Source organism: Ailuropoda melanoleuca, chromosome 6 (genome assembly GCF_002007445.2).
Source record: "Ailuropoda melanoleuca isolate Jingjing chromosome 6, ASM200744v2, whole genome shotgun sequence".
Classification (NCBI taxonomy): Eukaryota; Metazoa; Chordata; class Mammalia; order Carnivora; family Ursidae; genus Ailuropoda; species Ailuropoda melanoleuca.
The window spans coordinates 5760039-5774304 of NC_048223.1; the positions used below are offsets into that span (position 1 = coordinate 5760039).

General features: G+C 38.9%; 1 protein-coding gene across 1 annotated transcript in view; it reads left to right on the top strand.

Annotated features, from left to right (window-relative positions):
* Positions 1–5722: 5722 nt before the first annotated feature.
* SLC9A9 (solute carrier family 9 member A9) overlaps positions 5723–14266 on the top strand; it is a 482912-nt gene continuing 474368 nt past the window's right edge. The window contains exon 1 of the mRNA XM_034661809.1: positions 5723–6058. Coding sequence (XP_034517700.1) covers positions 5884–6058 — 175 coding nt within the window. The 5' untranslated portion in view covers positions 5723–5883. The remainder of the gene's footprint in view (positions 6059–14266) is intronic.

Here is a 14266-nt window from a genome sequence, read left to right on the forward strand (position 1 = left end):
AGTCCTTGTCTTAGGCTCTGCTTTTGAGGAAATCCACATTGAGGCATCATCCAGCAAAGTCTGCCTCAAAGGCTGGATTGTGAATAGATTTAAGAGACACTAGAAATGTTTCTGTCAAAATCTGCTTGCCATTTACATACTTCATTTCAGAAAAATGTTTTCAGGATTATTCAATTCCACCTTGTTGAGAACTCTGCTTTCTCTCCTTCTATGTCCCTTTCTCTCTCTAGGAAACAAGTGTAGAAATTAGGGGGAGATAAAGGGCCTGGCGCCTTTCTTTGTTGTTCATATAAAAATTTTATAACTTAATGGGAAGTGATAGGGCAAAGCGTATAACTAATGAGGTCAGAATTATTAGTTTTTAAGACATAGAATAGGAATGTTAATTTGTCATGTGGACACTTAATAGGAAATCGAAGAAATACATTTCTCAGGTCTTTGATTGCAGGAGATTTTCATTAAAATAAGCTGCAGCTTGGAGTGGCAGTTTTCCATTTTGTGCTCCCTATCCTTGGCTCCAGAGCTTGTACTTCCCTTTACCTCTGAAGCTTCCTTCCTAGGTTGGGGCAAGCCACTGTGGCCAGCTTGTACTTACCTTACCTTGTGAAAAGTTGACAGAGATTGAACAAAATCAAAAGTCAATGAGTGAAAAAGCTGATGAGTTTCTCATGCCTGACTCTTCCAATATGTGCTAGACAGTAGAGGGGACCAGAGGACTGAAGCTTGTTATTTCTTTTTTTTAACCTTTTAAAATTAAGATAAAATTGACATGTAACATTTATTATTTCTTGAAGAGGTTTTCTCTATAAATAAAAAGGGGTGATGTGCTGCCAAGAGAAAGCTGGGGACAAAAGGGAAAGAAGAAACTGAATTAGGAATTGAGGGCTATCCATCTGGGACTCTCCTTGCTCCTGAGATTTTAACTGTGAAACCATTACACTTTGATGTCATAGAGCTGACACAGCTAGGTTACAAGTACAATGCCAGGTTTGCTTTCCTCCCACTCCATACAGCTTTGGGACTCTTCGGTGAATAAATGCTTAAATAAAAAGTGGAATCTGGTACATATTTGCAGGGGCAAAGCCAGTAATTGGCAAACAATGCAAGTGGAAGGGGATTCCCCTTCTCTCTGCTTATCCCTAGATGGGGGACCTTCTTATGCACTCCTGGGCGTCAAGGATCAACAATCCAGAAATAAGTGGTCACCTGGGAAAATAGTGAGGTCTATATCCCAGTTTTCCCACTTCAGAGCACTGAAGGAACACACCCCATAGGGTAGAAGAAGGAGGAGATCCTCATTCATGCCACACACGTTTCTGTACATTACGTTGTTTACATAAAATTATACAAATTCTCTCAATTTACTAGTTTGCAATAACTTTTATTTCACTTTGCCACCATAATGAAGGGCAGTAGAAAGAACATGGACTTAAGGTTTATGTCCTCAGTTTATGGCCCTGCATTCCAGAGACCCAGGACTCTGCAGGGTGAAAAAAAAAAAAAAACAGGTATTGGGTAATGCATTTTTGGAAGAGTTAATATTGTCTAAGTGTTTTTTATGGACTTTAACATACCTGTGAAATCTTTGAACTCTCATTTCTCTGCAGCATCTAGTAATGGGAAAGGTAAATGTTGTTCAAATTAGGGGTATTTTTTGTGCTAATGTGACTTTCTGGGGGGTAGGAGAAGCTTAGATGTGTTAAAAGATAAACTGAGGCACGTTTAAATTTTCAAGAATTTCTTTATACAGCCATTCAAACTGGGGCAGCACTAAACTGAAAGGGTTTAGTAGGAGCGCTCCACCAATAGGAACTAAGAAAGAAGTTTTTATAGAGAAGATGTGGAAGTGGACCCAGGAAATTGTTTGATTGGCTTTTACTTAAGTGATTGCCTTATTTGGGGAAGTCTAGGTGGCTGTTTGTAATTTATTGTTCTTAAGTTTCACTTTCTTGGATTTAGTGCATTGACTCTGGCTTAGATTTGGCTTGCTTGCATAGGCTACTATCCTGTCCTAATGGTCTCCTTATTTAATTATTTTAACAGATGGATTTATGATGAGTTTGACAATAGAATAGGGGGTGAATTTTTGTTCATGACATTGTATGGCCTTTAAGTAAACTTAATTACAGTCCTGCCCTGACCCATTTCAGAAGTTTTGGGAGCAAAATATACAACCCCATCTCACTGGTCTCAGAGAGGGATAAATATTGGCCAAGTGAATGAGGCAATGGGTTGACTTAAGTATTTCCTGTTAAACTCAATAGTTGAGAGAGAACTTGGCAGGGTGGGACTCCAGTAAGTGAGGAAGAGGAACTCTCAGCATCTCTCCTCAACCTAGGAAAATCTCCCTTCTTGATCCTCTGAGCCCACAGTCTCCACTGTCCTTTCTAACAATAAGGAACCCTCAAATGATTGCTTAGATTCTGAAACGCAGTCTATGGGTTCTAACTGGTCACATTCACTACTGGGTGGGACGACTATGCTATACAAGGTTACCTGGACTGGGAGGCCCTTCTCTTCAAGTCTTTCCTTCCATGGTGCTGAATGGGCAAGCTAAGGCAGGGCATACTCACCGCAATGGCGCAATGGGCCGGGCCATCTTGTTTTTCTCTTTACTTCCTCTTACCTTCATGTTGCATCTTGCAGCAAGAACTTTTGACTCACTGGCCAGCAGGTGTTGAGATTGGGATTAAGGAACAATCAAGACTGTTTCTTTGGGCCTTATGCCTAAGTTTTGGGTTCCATTCCGACCACATCAGCGAACCTGGCACTAAGGGTTATTGTCACCAGCTAACAAAACAGTGCCTTAATTTTAAATTTATATTCTTGTTTGTGTGAATTCTCCCTCAGGAATGTCAGAAAGAATAGTTATTATTGACAGTACAGGATTTTCACATTTGGGAAACCCTGACTGTTAGGAGACTGGTTTGCCTGTGAATAAGGAGTTTCTTGGGATACAGGACTTTGATTGCTAAAACCAGGAACGTCCCTGAGAAGCCAGCATGAGCTAATCACCCTGGCTGAGATGCCATCTCAAGGCCATTAAATCCCAGACATAAATTTAACTTCTACTAGTTGTGCAACCTTGGATATGTTACCAACTCTATCTGGGCCTTATTTTCTCTGTTGTAGAAGGGTTTTTATGAATATTAAATTATACTAAATTAAATTTCCTAGAATATTTCCTGGTCCATAGTAGACGCCACATTAATATGTGTATTTCTTTCTTTCTTTCTTTCTTTCTTTCTTTCTTTCTTTCTTTCTTTCTTTTTTTTTTTACTTTTATTGGTGCAGCAGAAAATAAAATGATGTTCTGAGGAAAAAAAACACAAAATAGGAAACCCTGAAGTACTTTTCTGATTTAAAAAATTGGAGAAGTTTTCTGAGTCCCCTTTTCATCTCAGCTTTCCATCATAATGGTAAGCAACATCTGGATTGGACAATGGAACAGTGAATGTATTCCAATTCTAGAGTAAACTAGGGGCCACATATTCAAATGACTGCAGGGACTATACAAGAAACATGAATGAGTGAAATGGGATGAATGGGACTTGGGGCAAACAGGCACTAATAGATTCTGGCCACATGGGAAGGAGAGCCCAAAGTGTGCCAGATCTTACCAGTTTTTTTCTAGAGAAGCCATGTGTATAATTTTTACTGTGAAATATACTTATTTGAATATGTTGACATCCAGTTTAGGACTTTTAAAAACAACGCATTAGCCAATCAAAACATTCCAAGGAGGGGCGCCTGGGTGGCACAGCGGTTAAGCGTCTGCCTTCGGCTCAGGGTGTGATCCCGGCGTTATGGGATCGAGCCCCACGTCAGGCTCCTCTGCTATGAGCCTGCTTCTTCCTCTCCCACTCCCCCTGCTTGTGTTCCCTCTATCGCTGGCTGTCTCTATCTCTGTCAAATAAATAAATAAAATCTTAAAAAAAAAAAAAACATTCCAAGGAAATTTAATCCTCTCATTGAATTGTTTTACTGTGGAAGAGAGTGCAATTGGATGTCCTAATAAGACAACCAAAGAAAGTTTATTCTACCCAGATGGAATAATCACCATTATTAAAAGGTAACCAAAGTAATTAAATGATTATCGAAACAAAAAAAAGATAGGGAATTGTCAGGGTTTGAATTTGGGTTATCTTGTAAATCTAGCAACTCAACACTAAACCCGAGGCGTTGCACAATTGTAAAGGTAGAATGTGCTAACAAAGCTTCATGAAACCCTTGCAAGCGTTACCTGACAGATTTCAAAACAGTTTGAATATTAGTCATCCCAGATATGCCTGCCAAAAAGGGTAGTGTGTTAAAAGAACATCTGCAGTCCACATAAATACCCCCTGCTGAGTTAAACGCAGAGAGGAAATCAGCTTCAAAAGTTGCAGAAGGCGAAGAAGCTGAAACAGCAGTTTTACAGTTAAGTGGTTGATAGGCTTTCCTGTGGGTGAAACTGTTATTGAGGAGCTAGTTAGTTCCCAGTATATTACATGTTTGACCTTTAGCTTTAGGTGACAAGAACTTTTGAGGATATATTTGGACTCCCCCTATTCCAGGAATCATTTACACTGTATAAACTGAATACCAATTCTGTCAAGTACGGGGATACTAAATGATTTATACTCCTCTGAGTTACAGTAATACCATGAAATGAAGAAAAAACTCACTTAACCCTTAAATGTGTCTAATTGCACTGTAGAACCAAAAAGGCAAACAGATCATAGCAGTTGCTAAAAAAGCAGCAGAGCCCATGGCAGTATTGTCCTGAATGTTTTCAAACAGCATAAAAATGTAAATTCAAGCAGAACCAGCCTGCCAAATGGAAGGTGAGCTGAACAATCATCACTGTTAGGGTCCGACCCTTGTGATTTCTGGAGCCTTCGTAGCTGATGGCAGACTATTCCTCCGTGACCCAACCACATTGTTTTGCCACAGGACAGAGGAGGTTTGTGATCTGTGGCAGATTTCTGTAGGTCCTGAATGTCTGGGCCAGAAACCATATAAAGAGAAATCCATGTATGTGGTATTACTGAGGATGGCAGTATAGTTTCTTACTTCAGAGATACGTGTTTAGTGCCTTTTCTTTTTTGACGCAATATATCCAAACAGCAGAGCTGTAGAAATGGGAACAGGATTTTCTTTTTGTCTTTTGCTTTCATTTATTCTTGTTGAAAGGGAAACAATTGACTCAGAGTTTAAACACTGCGCTTGTAACTACCAGTTATATAAAGCCAGAGAGAGAGAAAGAGAGAGAGAGAGAGAGAATCATATACTAAATTCTTTCTGGCTTCTCAACTTAAAAGAAAATTCCCGTGAAACCTTTTTAGGTCAAATCAGAGCTATCAATCAGTCCCTATCACATCGGTAGACTTTGGTTGGAGAGGAGAAATCTAGCATGTGAGTGAGGTTATGATTTGGGAATTAGCTTTTTGAACTTAGAAAACGTTACTGATGAAAGGTGATCTGTTTTATTCTTAATCTACAATTCACCAGTTATGCAGCTTCAGGAGCTTATTTGAGACAATAAGAATCATGATTCAGGATAAGAATCAGAATAAGGATCATGATGCAAGAATGATTGCTTGCAGGTCTGTCCAACATGAAAGGTAATTTTGTGGAATGAATCATTTAAAGACAGTGAGAGTCCATGATGAAACTACACTCTGGAGTTTGAAAAGAGACAGGGCTGCTTTAAGAGAGAAACAGGAAGTTGTAACTAGAAGCCATCTGAATACTAAGCCAAGGCAGAGCGCTCCTGAAGTAGCAACTTTAAGTGGCAGTGTTTATTCTGAAATCTTCAGACAGCCAGACTGTCTTAGACAAATCTTGATAAAAGAGTCCTTATCCAGGTTTTTACCTAAGGAATCCCAAGACGACCGGAGGATGGAGAGACAGCAAAGGTTCATGTTAGAGAAGGATGAGTATCAGTTTCAGCATCAGGGAGCGGTGGAGCTGCTTGTCTTTAATTTTTTGCTCATCCTTACCATTTTGACAATCTGGTTATTTAAAAATCATCGATTTCGCTTCTTGCATGAAACCGGAGGAGCAATGGTGTATGGTGAGTGCAGAAATTGTAGGATTGACGTGAAACTTGTTGCTCGGGCATAATTAGAGACTTGTGCTCAGATGGCAAAGTATTGAAACTGGAGAAAATGTGCTGATTGAAATGTCATTAGCTTGATGAAAGGTGCCGCAGCATAATGAATGCTCATCTCTTTCCAGATGAGCTGCTGAAATTTGCCCTGTCACAAGAGTAAATGTCACAGTCTTGTTCTCACACGGCACACATAATGCAAGTCTGTTGATAGATGCGGATCCATTGTCATGTGGGGAGTCAAACCATGCAAACTGTTTTTGTAATGACAGATATCAGGAAGTCATGGCTCCACAGTCACAAGAGCAGCCCATCTTTCACAGGAGGAACTGATAAGCATTATAAAGTTCTAGAAATAACATCATTTAAAAATGTATGGAGTAAATCCTCTTTTGTCAACTAGCTTCAAGAAGGAAATGTTCAGAAACACACCCCACCCCTCCTATTGGAATAATTGTATCCAAATCCATGTTAATTATATGGGCAATGTTTTATTTTCTTATAAGAGTTTCTTTATGCAATACTTTTCATTTCTTAGGCTGATTTCAGACTTTCTAATTTATAATTCTTGTTGTTTTAATGTTATTTGTTACGTACCTTTTTTGGGGTGAGAAGGGGCAAGATGTGGGAAAGCGTTTAACATTTTAAACTCCCAAAATAGTACTCTTTCTGTGCAATTTACCATGTCATGCCTTTCAGAAAGTTGAAAAAAATGTGACAGAGATTATCCATACTGTAATCTCATCTTTGAAAGTAAAACGCAAGACACTAGTAGTTTTAAAAACTTACTCACTTTCACATTACCGTTCTGATCTCAGCCTGGTAACGAATAGGAATTTTGAATATAATGAAAACAGGTGGGGCATTGCTATAATTCATTGCAGAAAGTGTACCTTTATATTTTCTTTCCCTCATTTTGGAAGTCTTGAAGCACATTTATATCCCTGAGTTTCAGGGAACAGATCAGTGAACATTTTATATGCTAACCATGTGATGTCCTGATGATAACAATGTACAGTCATGAGACCATGAGAAATTCCATGCCTTACCTGAATTCCACTGCGAGATACTTAAGCTAGGAACTAAAAGCTTTAGGCTAAGCAGTATAATTTCTTTCAGGAGACTGATGTGCTGATCCCTTCAGAGCACAGAGTTAAATTCCTTTGTATTGAGGGTCTTAAAGCACAAAACAAAACTCTCTTTTGAGGAGAAAACACAATCAGATTGAAGAGAAAGTCAAAGAGAAAGAAAGTGATTCTGTCAGATGTAAAGAAGGCCCTAGGCAGCAGTCATTTGCCCTTCTCCATCAACAGTGAACCACGATCTTTCTTTCTCTAGACCTGGCTAATAAATAATCAATGAGGATATGGGATGTAATCTGAGAAGCCAGAAACAATGTAATTCTTGGCATTAAATTAAAGGGCTATATATGGTTTTGCAAAACAACGCAGATTTTAAAATAATAAACCTTCTTCTAATAGGAAAATATTTCTTCACAGCACTGAGTTTGATTAAACTATGATTCATTTTGCCAATTTCAGTTTATCTATCATGGAGATACTGTTTTGTAAAACTTTTGATTAAATTTTGGTGATTTATTAAAATTCAACCATTTTCTGTGCTCACAATACATAAATGCAACTTTTACTTTTGAGCCTGAAAAATATCCCAGATTACCTTTAATTCTCAAAACTTAATGAAATACTTTCAAGTTGCAGTTGAAGTCATAAAATATTAGCATATTGCTCAATAGGTCAGATAGCATTTCTTTAAATTGCTATTCTTAAGACTTAGGGTTAATAAGAGTGGGAGTAAGTTGACTGACTTTTGTTCCTTCATGAAGTTTTTATTTGTAAGTTATTGAAAAGAAATTCTGAAACAATGCAAAGTGAAATGATTATAAAATTATGAAAACAGGGGTGCTTGGATGGTTGAGTTGGTTAAGCGGCTGACCCTTGATTTCAGCTCAAGTCATCATCTCAGGATCATGAGATTGCCCTGCATTGGGCTCCACGCTGAGCGTGGAGTCGGCTTCTTTCTCCATCCCTCTCCATCCCTCTCCCTTTGCCTCTCCCCCACTAGTGCTCTCTCTCTCCCTGAAATAAATAAATAAAACTTTAAAAAATTGTGAAAATGTGCATATATATGAATAACTATTCCTTTACTAGAATTCTGAGTATCCTTGAGTTATCTTAAACTATATAAATCAATGAAATACTTTTATTTTAGTGTTTAATTTTTTTTTGGTATAAAATTATAATTGTTGAAATTTACGGGGATCTTAGAGGTTATCTTCTCTAGCTCCCTCATTTTACAGAGGGAGAAACTAAATCCCAGAACAGTGAAGTAACTTACGCAAAAATGAACAGCCATTCATAGCAAGGTCCATGTGCTTTTATACATCTATACACATGTCTAATAAGGTTGGTCCCTGTTCATCATAAAAGAGCTCTTACCAATAGTCTCCGAAAATAGTTCATGTGGATGGCACTAATGACATATCATATTTCTTCTTCAGGGATGATCTAAATGTTTTACCTGAAATGTTATCACTGACTTTCTGTCAATGATAAAATAGTCTGAGACTACAGCAGAGGAACAAGGTTGGACATTCTAATAAACACGTTTAAATGAGAAGGGGGAAGGAAATGACAAGTGAATGAGGTGCCCAGTGCCTAAAAATGCATTTGAAATTCACGAACTGGGAAGGAGTCTTAGAGATGATAATTCCAACATCTTAATATCACGGTCAAGGAAACGAAAACTATTGAGGTAAAGGCCATGTAATTAGCTGCTGAGTTGGAATTCAACCTCCATCTCTACTAAGACATGCTGCCTTTCTGCTGGTATTCTGCTGAAATGTGTCCTAATATCCTTTAGAAGACACAATAGATGTTAATGCATTTTATCAGTATATGAGGAACCCAACTTAAAAATTCTAAGGAGCAGGGGCTTAGGAAATGAGCAGTTAAAGAAAAGTGAGGGGAAAAGTTATCAAATAGAACATTTAACTGCTCTCTTACAGTTTTTGTTAGAAACAATTTCCAAGTTGTTAACATTAAGATGTCAAATGGAGGGTTGTAAAGGCCAAGAAAAATCATGTGTAGTGTTTGGTTTGATTCTGTGTTCATTGGAGATAAATCTGATACTCCAACTACAAATAATCTATTATTGAAAAATATCTTTTTTTTTTTTTACATGAAGGGTCCTAAGATGCTTTAGAAAATCGGTGGCAGCATTATAACAATATTTTTACTTCACAAGGAACAGTAATGGGTAATTGTGTCTCATGACATTCTATGGCTCTCATTATTTCAAAATTCAAGGGTTGGAATCTATAACTGGTTTAATAGCTAAGCAATGGTGATATTCATTTAAATTGGACTGATAGCTTAAATGACTATTAATGGTCAAAATATTGATTGACAGCAGCTGGTGCACTTAGTGCTGTTCACTGAGAGCCCTGTATCCCATGTTCATTGTTCATAAAAGAAAAATTGCTCCTTGTTCCTCGATAGCATTAAGAATTTCATTGCACATCCCTGGGGGCTCTCATACTTTAGAGGACATTCATAATGCTAGACATTTGAGGGTTGGGATCTAAGCTTAGGGACAGAACAATTTAAACCTCTTTGAATTCTATCTTTGATTTTACAGCCTTACAATCTAAGGGACACTCTCTGAACTCCTGTGGAAATTGGCTCACTGTTTAGTGGACAGAAGGAAAATTCCACACCACAAAATTTAGATTTTGAATTCATTAAACTGTGTCATATTAAACTACGTAAACTAGGTCTGATCTTCTAACAGTACACTTAGTAATATAATAGGGTCAAATGATTCACTCAATAGCGTGTTTTTTTCAAATTTATAGTTAATATAGTTACATGATGAGTCACTAAGGTTTTGAAAGCTATCTTTCTTGAAAAATCCCAGGGCATGCATTTCCTCCTAGCACTGCTTGGAGATTCCTCAGGCGGAAACTGTTCTGCTGCACATGATGTGTCTCCACCCCACTGCTCTGCGGGGCTCCACTTCAGTCCAGCACTGCCTTCTTGGCTGCCAGGCCTATAAGAGATGTTTATTACGACTTTGCACTCCTCCCCTGCCTGGAAGACCCAGCTGAGGCTTTGTATGTACTCAAACGTAGTGTGCTTTACAGACAAAGCATGGGATGCTCTTTTGGGGATTTGGGGTTTTAATCCTGATGACTTTCTTTTTTTTGTCAGTAGCTAGATGCATTACTTTGGGCAAATGACTTAATCTCTGGCCTTACTTGTCTCATCTGTGAAATGAGGAAGAAATGAAAGCACGCTTCCAGCTGCAAAAGTCCTTCAAAATTTAGGCCAAGACTAACTTCAGCCATCAGGCATGTCTCAGCCTCTCCAACCCAAACCAGTAACTTTCTTCCCAGAACCATCCCAGACAGGATTTTAGTTAGTGTTATTTCACCACTCTTAGTGCTTCCAGTTCTGCTCTGATTTTGTAATGAGTGCTTAGTAAATCTTATTGAAGTCCTGTCAGAAAGGTAAGGAGAGCAAGTTATACCATCAGAACAGAGAGGGCAGGTTGAGGATTCAGGGGTTTACGGATGCATGTCATGTGAAAATCAGAGTGCTTCTGGTTTAATCTGAAGGGACCTACAGGAGCGGTAATTAGGGTTAAGAGCCCAGTGAATGGATCTTGACCTCCCTTTAGTGTAAAAAGGTTGATTTTAAGGAGCTTCAGAGATTAGGGCAAGATTTTCCGTGCTGTAAAGTGTTAGCCAAATAAATGTTGAAAAAGTAAAAAAAAAATCAAAGCATATTTCTCTCTCTAGGTCTTCCAAAGTTGATTTTAAGAAAATAAGCTCCTATACATTCTGTTGAGCTTCTGAATCTCTAAGGAGCTACAGAGGAAGCCCTGAGTGCCAACTACTGTGGTAACCTCAGAAGATCCTCTCTCGGGGTATTAAAGGTTAAGTAAGAAGTGCACACATCAAGAAAATGAATCTTTGATTCAAACTATTTATTTAGACATATATAGTCTAAATTGGACTAAAATTATAGACAGTTATACAATTATGGAAGTAGAGATATAAAGAACTAACATTTGTGAAACATCTATTACATCAAAATATAATAGTAAAAATAGCTAACACAAATGGCATTTACAATGTGAATTATTTTGTCATAAGGGCTTTATGTATGTTCACTCATTTAATCTTCACAACAACCTTTTTTTAGATGGGGAAACTGAGGCACCAAAAGTCAAGTAACCTCCCTAAGGTCACATATCTACAAAATGCCACAGCTGAGACTCAAACTTTGGTAGTTTGGCTGCATGTGACCACTGGGTATCAAAAACCTGGGTGTATTCGTGTGTGCGCGCGTGTGTTGGGGAGGAGGTTGTATCATTTTCATGCTACAAAAGAGGAAACCGACCCACAGAGACATGAAATGACTTGCTGGTAACAGGGCTGAGCTTCAAAGCCCAGGACCATAAAACCCATGTCCTTTCACACACCTAACCCTAGGAGAGTTGTTATTACTTAATGAATGTCTACTCTCTGCCTGGTGATAGTATCTTAGGAAGTTTACAGAAGGAAGAGACTGAGATACCTAACTATAAATATTATTGCTAATCCTTACCACATCCATGCAAAATACAATGATCTTCAGTTTGCATATAAGGACAAAGCAACTCAGAAAATTCACAACTTTGGCCAAGGCTTCACAGAATAATTGGCAAGAAGACCATTTTGAAAGCTAGAGCTCTCAAATTTTGTCTTCTCCGCAATGTCTGCTGCTGTTGTGTAGTCAGGGGTGAGGGAAGGTTGAGGAAAGGAGGCAAGCAGTAAAGTTCTCCTGCTACCTTAAGGCCTCAGAAATATTATCCTATCAGAGCAAAAAGCCCAGCATGGGAAATACAGTGGGAACAGCATTGTGAATGTACGTCCACGCCAAGAAACTAGGTTAAAATGTCCCAGGGAGAGGGATGAGGCTGCCCTGGAAACACCTGCTCCAGCATCAGGGAAAGCAGTGTCACAAGTCCACAGTCACTGTGGTTTTAAATGTCTGTGGCTGTCCGAATGGGTGGGGAAGTTACTGTAAATGCCTTATTTTTGCAAATCATGCAAAATAGGCTTTCATCAGATGTTAGTTTAATTGAATTGAATTTTTGGTAAGGAGTGAAGGTAGAATCTTTAATTATGACTTTGGGCTCTCCATGCTGTTTGAAACCTGTGTGCATGAGTCTGGTGGCATGGACTTTGACAGAGTTCTGTGCCTGTGATGGCACTCAGAGTGGTAGGAACTATTTGTTGTCTTATACAACAGTGCTTCTCAGGGCATCAGCATCACCTGAGAACTTTTTAGAGATGCAAGTATGTGGGCCCCAACCCAGGCCTACTGAGTTGGAAACTTGGGGCACAGTGTAGCCTTCTGTGTTTAACAAAACTTCTAGAGATTTCTAACGCACTGGAGCTTGAGAACTACCTCACTAGGAAAATAAAGTTGAACATGGTGGTTCCTCGTTTTGTCTCCTTTACTTTCTTCTGTCTTTTCTCTTTCTCCATTACCCTCCTAAGATGAAAGGAGGGTTGGGAGAAAATCTTCACTTATTAGAGGGTTCCCTACCCCCTTCTGCTCCTTTACTACTTATATTACTTTGTAATATTTTCCCCCTTTGGTTTGAGGGAAAAAATAGATTGTTTTGTGTAAACGTTATAAAATAAGAAGTCATTTTGTTTTAGTCAGTATGGGGCTAGTTAGATATCTCTATCTCTGTATTTCTTCTGTAAACTTCCTAAGATGATTGCAAGGAAGGGTATTAGCTACGTACAAGCTGGTGGCTGAAATAGTTTCTAGAGAAAAGTTATCTATAATCCTATGTTGGGGACCTTGGAGTGCTGTGAAATATGTGCTGTGTGTGTGTGTTGTGTGCGTATGTGTGTTGTGTAGTATAAACAAGGATGGAGAACAACATTGGACACCCTACCATGGTAGAAGCTCTGATGGTCAGGTCTTTCTGTCATTTCCCATGTGACTCTAACCTGTGAGAAGACAGAACTTTGAATGAGGCATTCCAAGGTGGGGACAGGTTCATGGACCCCTTTCCACCTTGGAACATCACGGGATACTCTTACTGGCAGGTGCCACAGACCTATTCTGAAGCCCTTATAGGATTTTTTTCTTCACCAAAGCAATGAGCCAGCACAAAGTAATAAATTGTGTCCCTTTTAGCAACACCCACACTTTCCTTTAGTCCTTTGAATTTAGAAGTTTGGTGGGAGGGAAGAGAAGGAATGAAATCCCTAAATAATCAGAGAGCATAGTATATTTTTACTTTCGGTTCTGTCTGTGATTAATCTCAGGGTAAAACTAAAGTGCTAACAGGAAAACATTAGGGAATGAATTTAGCATTTGAAATTCAAACCCATATCTTCTCTCTAAATCACTGTTCTGATAAAGACTTCGATATGATGCAGGAGGTAGGTAACTATCAAGTAAGAAGGGAAAAATTGCGGAGATGACACTTAAAGTCCAATATTTGTTAATACTAACTTGCAGACAGTTAATTGGTGTCCACTGATTTGGCTTCCTTACAATACTTGTCACACCCATTCCTTCTTTATTTCCACGTTTTTGAATGGCCAGTTCATATTTTTTGAATCTGGGTGACTGAAATACTATCTTAGATCCCCTGCTTTAAAGAGTCTTCCACTGTAAAAAGTCCTAATAATGGTAAACAATGCTCTTCCTTGGTTTAATTTTATTACTGTCGTCTTAAAATTCCTGTACTCAAATTCCTTTGCTAAATTCTTCTTCACCTAAATATAGACAAATTCTGGTGTTAACTTTCTCTCCATGTCCTCAGCCTTCATTTCTCCCTTCAGATAATTGTCTCCCAATGCTGTTTCCTTAGCTGAAAAACACAGTAAGTCTTTCTCCCATCAAGAAGCTCCCACCATTCTTTCTCAAGACCTTTTTGCCAGGGGCGCCTGGGTGGCTCAGTCGTTAAGCGTCTGCCTTTGGCTCACAGCGTGATCCCAGGTCCCTGGGATCAAGCCCTGCATCGGGCTCCATGCTCCACGGGAAGCCTGCTTCTTCCTCTCCCACTCCCCCTGCTTGTGTTCCCTCTCTCACTGGCTGTCTCTCTCTCTGTCAAATAAATAAATAAAATCTTTAAAAA